At 41.6% G+C, this 13,552-nt stretch overlaps 1 protein-coding gene across 1 annotated transcript in view; it reads left to right on the top strand.

Annotated features, from left to right (window-relative positions):
• The window catches only part of MTCL1 (microtubule crosslinking factor 1), a 197,808-nt gene that overhangs the window by 171,188 nt on the left and 13,068 nt on the right, over window positions 1–13,552 (top strand). The window contains exon 12 of the mRNA XM_024213373.3: window positions 10,917–11,222. Coding sequence (XP_024069141.2) covers window positions 10,917–11,222 — 306 coding nt within the window. The remainder of the gene's footprint in view (window positions 1–10,916; window positions 11,223–13,552) is intronic.

Raw genomic sequence — 13,552 nt, 5'->3', positions numbered from 1 at the left:
TGGGAAGGAAGAGGCAGAGAAGGGGGCGGGGCCTGGGAAAGAAGCAGAGCAGGTGCGTGGTCTGGGGGTACAGTTACCAGCCCTTAGAAAGGTGGCAACCCTATCTTAGTCAAGATTTGGCAGATCTTTCCCTGCCCAGAAAATCTGACCATCCATAAATTCACCACCAAAGATGCAGCAGCTATGACAGTTCAGTCTCAATTTGAATTATTCCCTCTAGTAAAGTAATGCACATGGTGATGCTGAAGAAGCCAGTCTGATGACAGCTAAGTAGCTACAGTAAGGCCAAATATTCAAATGCTGCTTCTGATACTGCTTATACGCAGTTTTTGCCCATCCTATTTCTGTTACACATTTGGCAATTGTACATCTAACTACTCAGTTTTCATGCCCAAATGCTCAGGAGACACTAATTTGAACGTTTGACATCAAGTAGACACAATGGCATTATTATTTGTCTGGAAAAGACACACAGACAGACTCACACTTGCAAGTTGAATAGGAAAAGGTAAAGTACAGTTTTTGGCTGACCATTGTTACGATCAAAATTATGCATCAGAAGAACAGAAAACAATTGAAATTCTGAGTTTGCATTTTACCAGTTACTTTCTGTCTATGGGACATCAAAAGCTGAATTGCACCAGATTAGTGTGTGCTCTTTAAGAAGCAGTTACTCTTGGGTGTTCTACAAATTAGCTTTTCATGTTAAATTGGTGAAAGTCTGGTGTTCTTCATAACCAGTTTATGAAAAGGGTACGTTTTCTGTATTGCACTCTCCCACCCTAGGTGCTTCAGTGAGGAGCTAAAGAAGACCCACTAGGCAATAAATATTGCGGGTTAAAGAGTACTCCTAATTTATTCCAGGGTGTTTGAACACGGAGAATTCAGGAAAAATCCAACACTATTGATAATTCTTGAAACCATCACAGAATCACAGGGTTGGAAGGGACCTCAGGAGGTCATCTAGTCCAACCCCCTACTCAAAGCAGGACCAATCCCCAACTAAATCATCCCAGCCAGGGCATTGTCAACCCTGACCTTAAAAACTTCTAAGGAAGGAGATTCCACCACCTCCCTAGGTAACCCATTCCATCCATCACCTACATGTGGGAGAAGACAGGGCTTGCAAAAGGGGCTATCTGGGCAAGAAGAAAGGAGGGCAGACATAGAGAGCTGTGCAGACAGAGGAAAAAATTTGAAACTGATTCAACCTCTCTCTCATTTATAATAATAATAAATAACATTCTGCATTTCTTTATCTTCTTGTAGCCTAGGATCTTTGAAGGTGCTTTGCAAACATTAATGAATTAGGCTTCACAACACCCTGTAATTTAGGTAAATATTATAATGTCTGTTTTTCAGATGTGGCAACTGAGGCACGGGACCTACTAGTCCTGGGGCAGAATTGCTAATAGAAACCCCTTAACTCTCAGTTTTGTGGGGTGTTTTAACAGCTTAATCTTTCTCTGGCTTGACTGGACTGATGCTCTCCCATGGTGTCTAGAATGGCGTTCTAATGCGAAAACCTCTGATCTCCTCCCAAGAGTGTACTTGGTTCCCAAATAAAACAGGAAGTTCATAGCTGTAAGAAAGTTTCCCTGTGTGTTAAAGGGACACGGGTGCAAACATTTGTTTACAGATGCTTCAGTACCTGTTTGAGTGTTTAGTTTGCTGTCCCTGTGAAGTTCGTTTTGTTTTGTTTTGTACGCAATATCATCCTTGTGTCTGTTCAATACTCTGGGGGAATTTAACATGATTAGAAGCTGAAAATTAGGGGGGAAATAATTTTTAACGTTTCCTAGCCTTTAATTTTCTTTAAACCAGATGGAACCTATCTGTATCATCTTGAGTAGACTACTTACTAGCTCTCAATTCACCCTAGAACTGGTTCTTTTTGTTATTGTTCAGAAACAGAGTGAGAATTAGTTGTATATGTTGTGCAATAAAGTGTTTGTTTGCAGTATCACTGATAGATTCCAGTTTCAGTCTCAAATCACTACAGAGGAAAGTAATATATTTTTCATTACTGTATAGAAAGAGTGTCAGTTTTCCAAGCAGTGCTTTGGATTTGTGTTCTCAAATCCTTTCAATTATTAATTCTTAGAACTCAGGCATTTTCCAGACAGCCATAAATGCATAAGTGAACATTTAAGTGGATCTATATACAACACATAGCCAGCCTCCAAAGAATTAACTGAGTTTGTATGCATAATTTCTAGACTGCCATTTTTAAAAGTGTCCTGGAATGGTAACCTGGATTCAGTTTCTCCACAGATTTTCCTATATTATGCATTACTACAGCAATGCTTTAAATGCATCTGTGTAAGAAATGTAGGGCCTAATCTAAAGTCCACTGTAGTAAATGGAAAGTCCTTATAGCATTTTCATGTACTCTAACACCAGTATTTGTGAAATTACTTGAGCAGTCACATGAAGGATATTTTTTAGATCTGTGTGATTTGCTAAGAAAACAATGTATACATTGCTCTCAGATCTGCTTGGACATGAAATTTGTCTTTCACCCAAAAAAGGAGATTAGAAATTCCCCACCTTTTTCTCAACTGTAATGGCATAGGGCAGATCTTCACGAAAGATGTCAGGTTTCTGTGACATACGGCTCTGAACATCCAAAAATAAAATCAACCTATTTCCAAAGGACCGAGCAGTCAAAAATAGCATTTTGAAAATATGGCTATCTGATCATATAAATTCACAAAGCCATCTATGTTTATGAGCAAGCATTTACCTGTATGACAGGAAACTACCAGAGATTTGCAGGCTTTTAGTTCAATATCCTTTCAGCTCTTAGTCATGTTCTGCTTTATATGGAAGCAATTAGCATATCTCTAAACCTTATCTTTACAGTGTTTTGCTCTGTACACTCAGTGTATGGGGAAAATACACAGAATGTATGCTTGAAAATAGAATCTAGAAGATAACAAAATCATATTTCCCAAGTTTCATACTCATGCTTTCTGCTTATCTGTCTTCATAGTTCCTACATAATACGAGAGAGAGAGATACATACAAATTATGAAATATTTTGTTTTGGATCGTTTATGGGAATATTACTCAGATATAAAAAGCTTGGTGACCTAATTCTTTTCACAGCTTTTAAATATTCGCTCTTCAACTTCATTGTCACTGTATTACCCTTTGGTACCTCATCCTGTATTATAATATCAAGCTTCATTTTTCCCTGATCACACCACCTAGCACTTAAAATTCTTAAATTAATTACGTTCAAAGTTGTTTTTCTTTGTAGGTATGAACATGAGCATTTCATCCCTCTTCTCCCAGTGTGCATGTGTGTATACATACCAACATTTCAACTGTTGCCAACATTTCAAAAAAGTGACTAATGATTGGTTTGGTGCCAAAAGTTTTGGGTTCCCTGAGCCACCTTAAAGTGGAATGATTTTTAGATGTTGAGGTTTTAGCACTTTCTGAAAATCAGGCCCCTTTAAAGTATCTCAAGTTGGACACCCAAAATCACTAGTCACTTTTGAAAATTTAGACTAATATTTCTAATTTCCACAGAACCATAGAAATATAGGACTGGAAGGAAGTTCAAGAGGTCATCTAGTCCAGTGTTTCTCAACAACCAGTCCGTGGACCGGCACCAGTCCCTGAAATCTCCCTGCCACAGTTTAGGAAAGTAGCAAGCCAGTGCCTGGTATCAAAAAGGTTGAGAAACATTGATCTAGTCCATCCCCCCCATGCTGAGTCAGGATTAAGTATACCTAGACCATCCCTGACTGGTGCTTGTCTAACCTGTTCTTAAAAACCTCCAATGATGAGGATTCTACAGCCTCCACTGGAAGCCTACTCCAGTGCTTAACTATACCTTACAGTCTGAAAGCTTTTTCTAATATCTAACTTGAATCTCCCTTGCTGCAAACTAAGCTGGTTACTTTTCCGTATCCTCAGCGACATGGAGAATAGTTGATCACAATCCTCTTTATGAAAAACTTGTATATATTTGAAGACTCTTATGTCCTCCTTCAGCCTTCTCTTCTCAAGACTAAACATGCCCAGTACTTTTAGCCTCTCCTCATAGGCCATGTTTTCCAAATCTTTTATTTTTGTTGCTCTCTTCTGGACTCACTCCAGTTTGTTCATATCTTGCTTAAACTATGGTGCCCAAAATTGGACACAGTACTTCAGCTGAGGCCTCACCAGTGCTGAATAGAGCCCAACAACTACTCTGTATCTTACATCTGACACTCCTGTTAATACACCCCAGAATGGCATTTGGGGTTTTTTTCAGCTGCACTACATTGTTGACTGATATTCAATTTGTACTCCACTATACCCCCCCCCAGATCCTTTTCCACAGTACTGCTGCCTAGCCAGTCATTCCCCATTTTACAGTTGTGCATTTGATTTTTCCTTCCTAAGGCCTGGTCTACACTACTACTTTAATTCGGATTTAGCTGCGTTAATCCGAATTAATCCTTAACCCGTCCACACAACGGAGCCAGTTACTTCGAATTAAAGGGCACTTAAAATCGATTTCTGTACTCCACCCCGACGAGCGGAGTAGCACCAAAATCGATTTTGTAAATTCGAATTAGGGGTAGTGTGGCCGCACACCACCGAATTAATGTGGTTAAAATTAATGGGGTAGTGTGGCCGCACACCACCGAATTAATGTGGTTAAAAACCGAATTAATGTGCTTAGTGTGGCCGCACACAATCGAATTTATACAATCTGTTTCCCAAATTCGAATTATCTAAATTCGAATTAAGCTCGTAGTGTAGACGTACCCTAAGTGTAATACTTTGCACTCGTCTTTACTGAACGTCATCTTATCATTTATCTTCATTTCAGTTGTTTAACATTTATAGGCTAATCCAGTAAACCATACTGATTTGTCGTACAGCTCCAAAGATGGGTAGTATTAGAAAGGCATATGAAAATCATGTAGAGTTTGCAACTGGACACATGTACAAGGAAAAGGAAAAAATATGTACTAACTATTTCTCCTTACAATTGAATCCCTAAGTTAGTTACTGTAATTAAGTTGTTTGAGATGTCCTATAAAATTACCCAAATCCTGAAGTTTTATTCAATTTTTATTCAGTTCTTACTCAATGGTATTGGTCCATTACTAGATGGAAATGATAGAATTATCAATAAAAATGCAAAAAAGGTAGAAGTGTTCAATAAATATTGGGGGGGGAAACAGATGATGTCATATATATGCTGATGATAACACTTTCCATTCCACTAGTATCTAAGGAGGATGTTAAATGGCAGGTACTAAAGTCAGACATTTTTAAATCAGCAGGTCCAGAGAACTTGCATCCAAGAGTTTTAAAAGAGATGGCTGAGGAGGTCACTGGATCATTGAATGTTGATTTTCAATAAGTTGTGGAACACCAGGGAAGTTTCAGAAGACTGGAAGAAAGCTAATTTTTTGCCAGTATTTAAAAAGGATAAATGAGATGACCGGGGTAATTACAGCCAGTCTGACATCAGTCCTTGGCAAGATAATAGAGTGGACTCAAATAATAAAGAATTAAAGGAAAATAATATAATTAAGGCCAATCAGCATGGATTAATGGAAAATAGATCCTGTCAAACTAAGCTGATATATATATATATATATTTTTGATGAGATTACAAGTTTGGTTGATAAAGGGAATTGTCTTAATGTAATATACTTAGACTTCTGTAAGGCATTTGATTTGATACCACCCAAAATTTTGATTTAAAAAACTAGATTTAGTTTAAATTTTAAAACTTGATTTAAAAAATTAACATGGCACAATTGAATAGATTTAAAGCTGTCTTAACTGTTAGCTCTCAAAATGTAATTGCAAACAGGGAATCATCATTGAGTGGATGTGTTTCTAGTGGGGTCCCTATGATATTTAACATTTTTATCAATGACCTGGAAGAAAACATAAAATCAGCACTGATAAAGATTGCAGATGACACAAAACTTGGAGGAGTGGCAAATAACAAAGAGGACAGGTCATTGGTTCAGAGCAATTGGGATCGCTTGGTAAGCTGGGTGCAAGCAAACAGTATGTGTTTTAATATGGCTAACCATAAATGTATACATCCAGGAAGAAAGACTGTAGGCCATACTTAGAGAATGGGGGACTCTATCCTGGTAAACAGTGACTCTGAAAAAGATTTGGGGGTCATGATGGATAATCAGCTGAACACAAGATTCCAGTGTGGCACTATGGCCAAAAGGGCTTTTGTGATCCTTGGATGCATAAACAAGGAAATCCTGAGTAGAAGTAGAGAAGATATTTTACCCCTATATTTGGCACTGGCATGACTGCTGCTAGAATACTATGTCCAGTTCTGGTGCTCATAATTCAAGAAGGATGTTGATAAGTTAGAGAGGGTTAAGAGAAGAGGCACAAGAATGATTAAAGGATTAGAAAACATGCCTCCCAGTGATAGATTCAAAGAGCTCAATATGTTTAGTTTAACAAAGAGAAAGTGGTGATTTGATTGTAGTCAATAAGTATCTTCATGGGTGTAGAGATCCCTCGGTCTTCAGTGGGGAGGGAGGCCACTCTGCCTCATTGTATTGGGCGGTAGCCCTCAGGCTGAGGTCACACTGGCGGGGCCGAGCTGTAAGTAGTGTCTAGTTCTGGGCCCGTCTAACAATCAGCAACAGTCTGGTGCCCTTTTCTCCACCCTTGGGCAGGGCAGCACACTGAGCAGCCCCTCAGCTGGGGCTGACAGTAAATAGCAGTCTGGAGCCCTAGCCCTTTGGGTGGGGCCCAGCGGGGAGCAGGCTGTAGCCTAAGCCTCCTGGCCAAGGCAGCCAGCAAATACACACAGTCTAGAGCCCTAGCCCCTGGCGGGGCAGAGTGGAGGGCAGGCTTTAGCCTCAGCATGTGGGCTAAGACAGCCAGCAATACACACATCTTGGGGTTCCGGTAGGGCTGAGCACCCATACAGTCTGGGGGCTCTGGAAGAGGGTGGGGAGCACCCACACGGTCTAGGGGCTCCAGAAGGATGAGCACCCGGGAGTCTAGAGTCCTAGCTCAATAGACAGTAGGTCCACACAGGCCTCCTGGCCTATGGCGGGGAGTCGGCCACCCCAGGGGGGTGGGGTAGCAGGGGGACGTGGGCCCGCCCAACTCGCCATGTCCCAACCCAGGGCCCTATCAGTGGTGGAGTGGTCCACTACTGGGTCAGCGGGGATGCAGCCACAAAACACCGACATAGAGGCAATCAGCCACGGAGCCAAACAGTTGTCAGCTGCCCCTGGGATACTTCCTACCTCCCCAGGGTTTGATACCTCTGAAATCCACAGGTCCTCGGGCTCCTCTGGGTACACAGTGGACGGTAGTCCTGGCAACTCCCCATCTGGGTCCGTCTCCTCCAGGGTCAGGGTGCTTCAGAGCACAGATTCAGCTCCAAGGTGCCACATCAGAGCTGAGGCGTCCGTCTCCTTTGCTGGCTCCCACTCAGCTGAGCTGCAGGGCCCTCCCTTTATATTTCCTGTCCTGTCCTAGTACTTACGGTGAGGGGGGCGGGATGGGTTTGACCCCGTCAGCCAGGGGAGTGTAGTGATCCCTCGCTCTCCAGTCCAGGGGAAGGCCACTCTGCCTCACTACAATGGGGGACAAATAGTTAATAATGAGCTTGTGATGGTCTTCGTTCATGGGGAGCACTGCCTAGTGGTCAGGGCTTAGGCCTTTCAAACTGCAGGGTGGGGGAGTTGGTAGGAGAGCCTGGGCCCTCCCACTCCACTAAGCTCTGGCCCAGGGCCCTGTGAGGGCCATCAGTGATCTGACTGCCAGGGGTGACTTAAGGTTGCCCTCCCTGTGCCACTCCTACCCCAGCCCTCCCGAGATTGTCCAAAGTTCGCCATCTGTGCAGTAGGTGTGCAGGAGGTCAGCTCACTGCTTGGCACCTCCTTGTGGCCATGTGTGGCGTGGTGGCTCCCTCTCTCTCAGGGTGGCAGCTGCCTCTTCTTGTGGCTTGACCCTCAGCCAGGTTAGTTCCAAATCTCTCCCCTACTGTGGTAGTCCATAAACAAAAGAAGGGGAATTAGTGCAAACAGTGTCCATATTCGGGGGGAGGAGAATGCCTCCCTCTCAGGGTGCATCTAAAGCGGGTCCTCCCTTCCCTCACGGGAGACCTTTGAGCAGTTGTTGTAGGGAGAGATCCTGCTTTCCCTCAGCTCTGCTCTCAGGAGCTGCAAGGTGCAGATCTGCTCTCTTCCCTGCTCTGCCCCCAAGTGAGCTGTTCTGCTTCCCTTTACCTCCTCCTCCAGTCTGTGCATTTCTTGCAGTTGTGGTGGGGCTGACTGAGCCAAGACTAGCTCCTTAATCCTTTATTGCCCAGTGAAGGGTTTGTGTATTCCATCATAGGGTTCTTCAGTCTAGCAGGTATAACGCAATATTCAGACTGGAAATAAGGTATACATTAATAAGTGAGAGTAATTAATCATTGGAACAGTTTATCAAGTGTAATGGTAGATTCTCCATCACTGACAATTTTTAAATCTAGATTGAATGTGTTTCTAAAAGTTATGCTCTAGGAATTATATTGGGAAAGGCCAATAGCCTGTGCTATACAGGAGGTCAGACGGGACAATCACAGTGGTTCCTTCTGGTCTTGAAAATTATGAATAAGCAGAACTCCCTCTATTTCAATGAGAGGTTTTGCCTAAGTAAAAATTAAGAACCTTAGGATCTGGTACAGAAAGATTTTTTTGACACGACAGGTGCTGTATGGAATTTCGGTATTCATCATCTCAAATTCACTCACTGAGCTCCAAAATTTCTTTTTTATTCACATGTGCATTGAAAACTTTTTAATCTTGAAGTCCTCCATTGAATATTACATACCCGGTACTCTGTTCCTACCTAATGAATTCCACCTGTAGCTTATTTGCCTCATGGCCCTCCTGAAGAGCCTTCTTATCCAAACCTTTTCAGGCAGTTTTAGCAGCAAATATGAGTTACAAGTGATATTCCTGCTGGCATTCTTTGTTTTTGGAAATATCATTTTTAGTCGTGTTATAGTTACAACTGCAATGAAAGTTGCTTACGCTATTAATTTTTTAAAATGTCATTAGTTCATCCATATTTGTGGCTCCACCCATTTCCCGTCCATTTTTGAGAAGTACAGAACTAGTCACTTTAATGGTTCTCATGCACATATGCACCTTCTCTGAACATGCCTTGCACGCCTTATTCCTTAACTAGTTTTCTGACAGTCCTGTAGTGTGCTCACCTTGTGGTTTTTAGCCATGCAGTAGTTCCACATAGTTTTGAAAATCTAGCTCTAATCCTTTGTTAAAAGGAATTTTCACCGTTTAGATCTAGAGTGTAGACTGGAGATTGCTAAAAAGGGGCAGCCCTTATATTATTGAGTCATGATTATTTTGGTGGAACTCCAGAACACTCCTGGAGCTTATAATTACATTTCTTTGGGATATGGCAGTGAGAGAAATTTAAATACAGGGGTAACTGTGTGACATTTAAGGACCTGTGTTCTGCAGGAGGTCAGATTAGATGTTCTACTGATCCCTTTTGGCCTTACACTTTATGAACTTATGATATTAACTCCAGACTTTGCCCTGGTCTACACTACGAATTTATGTCAGTATAACTGCATCGCTCAGGGGTGTGGAAAATGCCGGTGTAGACAGCGCTATGTCCATGGGAGGACTTCTCCTATCAACATAGCTACTGCCTCTTGGGGAGGTGGATTACATATGATGATAGGAGAAGCTCTTCCCTCGGCGTAGGCAGCGTCTTCACTAAGCGTTACAGTGACGCAGCTACAACTGCAGCGCTGTCAGTGTAGACAAGCCCTTTGCCTTGCTTTTTTTTAAATTCAGATTTCAAATAGTGGTTGGTTTGTTTGTTTGTTTGTTTGTTTTAAAAGGAGCATTTAAAAACACAAAGGACAAGATTTCAGAATCTTGGAAACAGCTCCCTATTTGGAGATGAACACATACTGTAGTGCTAGTTTCGTCAGAGCCAAGCAGTGATACGCCGAGGTCCGAACTGAAGGTACATCTACACTTCAAACTGGAGGTATAATTTCCAGCTTGAGAAGATGTACCCTAAAAATGGCAGGGTAGCCATGGTGATGTGGGCAGCAGAAGAGGCTAACCACCTCAAATATGTTCCTACTGACTCAGGTGGGATCACAGTCAGGACAGCTAACCACATGCGCCTCCATGGCTACCCTGCTATTTTTAGCACACTAGCCCACTCAGAGCTAGTGCAGGTATGTCTACTTGAGCTGGGAATTACATGTCCAGCTTGAAGTGTCAATGTACCCTAAGGCTACTTCCCTCTGAGTACCATGTCTGGATTGCTTCCAAGGAAATTCCTGAGTTTCTCAGCTCCATGTCAGTCTTTGATTGCTGCAAACCTTTATTTTGTATCCTGTTCTATTTGTTCTGTTCCAGATACTATTATGGTAATATAAAAAAAATTTTCTTTTGGTTTGATCCCTTTAATAACTTCTGAATTTTGGCAAATAATATAATTTTCGCAATTAACCGGTTAAAATTATTAAGTTCTAAATGTGTGGTTTGTGGAGAGCTAACTGCAAGCTGCAATGCAGAATCAAATATTGTTGAAAATATACATGGGTTTGGCTCTTGATGTGGATTTTCCTCCACTTTTTCTCTGGTCCCTTGCATTCAAGTGTCCTCTCTTGGTAAGACGCTGCATTTTCCCTATTGTAGAATCCCTCATTCTCTGCATTGTACACTCAGTGAATGGTATAAACCTGTTCACTTCTCTTGAATATTTTGGAAGTTGTCAAGTCAAATGAAACTTCCCTGAGCTGCAAAGCCCACAGTGAAGGGCCGAAGTCTGAGAAGGCCAAGTTCTACAGAAAAGACAGAGGTGTTGAGCTACTGCAGATAATCCATGCTAACTTCAATTTTAATTTGCTCTTTTTTCAGCTTCAAAAAGAAGTGAGCGCACAAAAAGGAGACAGCATTCTTTGTGACCAGAAGGAGAGTAGCCTTCGTCCATTTTCAACCCAGGGAAACCTTTATGTGCCTCATCCAATGGGGGCAAGGTCCTATTCTGATTCAGATGCCATACAGTTTGATGATCAGTCGCTGTCGAAGCTGAAGGAAAGCGATAGGTGCACTGCCACAGAAAACCTCTTTCTCGATTCATTGTCTCTTGATTCTCCTGATGAATCTGATGAGCCTCGGCCTCAGAGATTGGAGCGGGAGAAGTTCTTGACTTGCTTAACTGAAGTATGTTTGTTTATTCCTATCATGTTTTCAATTGTACTGTAATCATTATATCTGTCATGCTATGTGAAGGGGGAGGCTTTATTAGACACTCCTTGCAGTAATTTGGTGGTGAGTTTGATTGAATTTTAACGTTGCCCCTTGTTATGAGCTGATTGGGTTGGTGTTGATCACTGGATATAATTGGAGGTTAGTCAGGCCAGTCTAAAGAAACCAGAAGGCCCATAAGAATTTCCTGATCCTTGGGCCAGGGGAATGAGTAGAAGAGTTAGAAATAGATCATTGTTTATTTTTGATTATGCAAGGAGTTACAAGGATTTAAAGCTCTTCCTGTTTTAAAAGGGGCAGGAGCTCTATTTTGACAGGCGCTCAGGTCAAACAATTTCATTGTCAAAAACCATCTTAAAGTGCCATTAAACATCAGTAAAACAGTAAGTGCTATCAAGAGGTAATGTTGATTGTTTGGAAAGGATATGAAGGAGTCCTAAGTAACTGTTGATCTTTAAAAGTCCCTTGCTCTGATACCTCAGCATAACATCCAGGGAGTTCCAGAGTCTCATAACAAAGGGCAATGATGAAGGAAATGATTAGGACACAATGGGTGAAATCCAGGCCCCACTGAAGATGGTAGCAAAACTCCAGTTGACTTCAATAGACCCAGGATTTGACCCAATGAGATTACCTTATAGTAGGCCAGGGTAACATCCCTTTGGCCTCCATGATTTCCATCAGAAACAATACGTTCTAGTTACTTTAGGCTGAGACAAACCTGCATGCAAAACTACATATTATATTGGTGATCACTAGGAAACTGTTAGGTGCCACAACTGTACAGTTTACTATCTCATTTGAAATTACAAAAACACTGAAGCACCAAAGAATTAAAATCTTCCTTTTTAGTTTCTCTTTGCATGTTAATTGATATTACAAAACAAATATGCAACAGATCTTGAAAAGACGGGTGAATCATCAACAACAGCTTCTATATTGTTTGCAGTTTTCAAATTGCAGGTTTTGTAACAGACAACTTTCTGCATTCCTGAAAACTCAGATTTGTGTACATAGGTCAGGCAGTTAGACATCTGAATACGGTTTTCAGCATGTAAATGCTGTTTGTGTGTACAAATCGTCGCTAACAGGTGAACAGAAACTTTCACATCCAAAAATGCAGGCACATATATAGAGACTGCTTTTGCAATTCGGCCATTCTGGAAACATGTTTGTTAGGTAAGTCAAACCATGAGCCCCCTATTTTACCTCACAAAGCTATTTGGCTTCACCATGTAACTTCAGTTGGGTTTTTGAAGCTTGTGGAAAATTGTTCCAAGCCTTTGTTAAAAAATGTAAAGGTATTCAAAATGTGATCTCATGCCAGCAATTAAATTGTTGCTTAACAGGCCAACAAAGCATCAGGCTGGTTGGAAGGAACAGGAAGAAAGATAAATGATTTAGGAAATGTAAGAATATTTTTCTGAAATTTTAAATGCTTGTGTGTCTGTGGGAAGGTGCACATGTGCACACATACAGTATTTAATTTTCCTCGGTGGGAAAAAATGTAACTATATAGCTGTTGTGGTGGGGTTCCCTGTTTATTTTCTCTGGGTGGCTCATTTCATACGTGCTCAGATTACAAGCAAAAAAATATTTTTTCCTATTTCCAGTGCTGTAACCTCAGCACTCAGTTCTGTGAGTCAAGTGGTTTTGGATCCCGCTCCCCATTTTCTCACTTCGCTGCTGTCATAACTATGAAGGGAAGGGTAACAGCTCTCTGTGTACAGAGACTCCAAATCCTTTTACCTGTAAAGGGTTAAGAGGCTCGGGTAACCTGGCTGACGCCTGACCCGAAGGACCAATAAGGAGACAAGATACTTTCAAATCTTGGGGGGGGAAAGGTTTGTGTGTGTGCTCTTTGTTTTAGGGGGGTTCGCTCTTGGGACTGAGAGGGACCAGACATCAATCCAGGTTCTCCCCATCTTTCTAAACAAGTCTCTCCTATTTCAAACTAGTAAGTAAAAAGACAGCAAGGCGTCTTAGATTTACTTTGTTTTCTCAACTTGTAAATGTACCTTTTTACCAGAGTGTGTATCTTTGTTTGCTGTACTTTGAACCTAAGACAGAGGGGGGTCCTCTGAACTCTTTAAGTTTGATTACCCTGTAAAGTATTCTCCATACTGATTTTACAGAGATGATTTTTACCTTTTTCTTTAATTAAAAGCCTTCTTTTTTTAAGAACCAGATTGATTTCTCCTTGTTTTAAGATCCAAGGGGGTTTGGATCTGTATTCACCAGGAGTTGGTGAAAGGAGGGTGGAAGGAAGGAGGGGGGATGGTTAA

Source organism: Terrapene carolina, unplaced genomic scaffold (genome assembly GCF_002925995.2).
Source record: "Terrapene carolina triunguis isolate 2854851 unplaced genomic scaffold, T_m_triunguis-2.0 Scaffold58, whole genome shotgun sequence".
In the NCBI taxonomy this organism is placed as follows: Eukaryota; Metazoa; Chordata; order Testudines; family Emydidae; genus Terrapene; species Terrapene triunguis.
The sequence above is the reverse complement of the archived record's forward strand: the minus strand, read 5'-3'. Positions and strand labels throughout refer to the sequence as shown.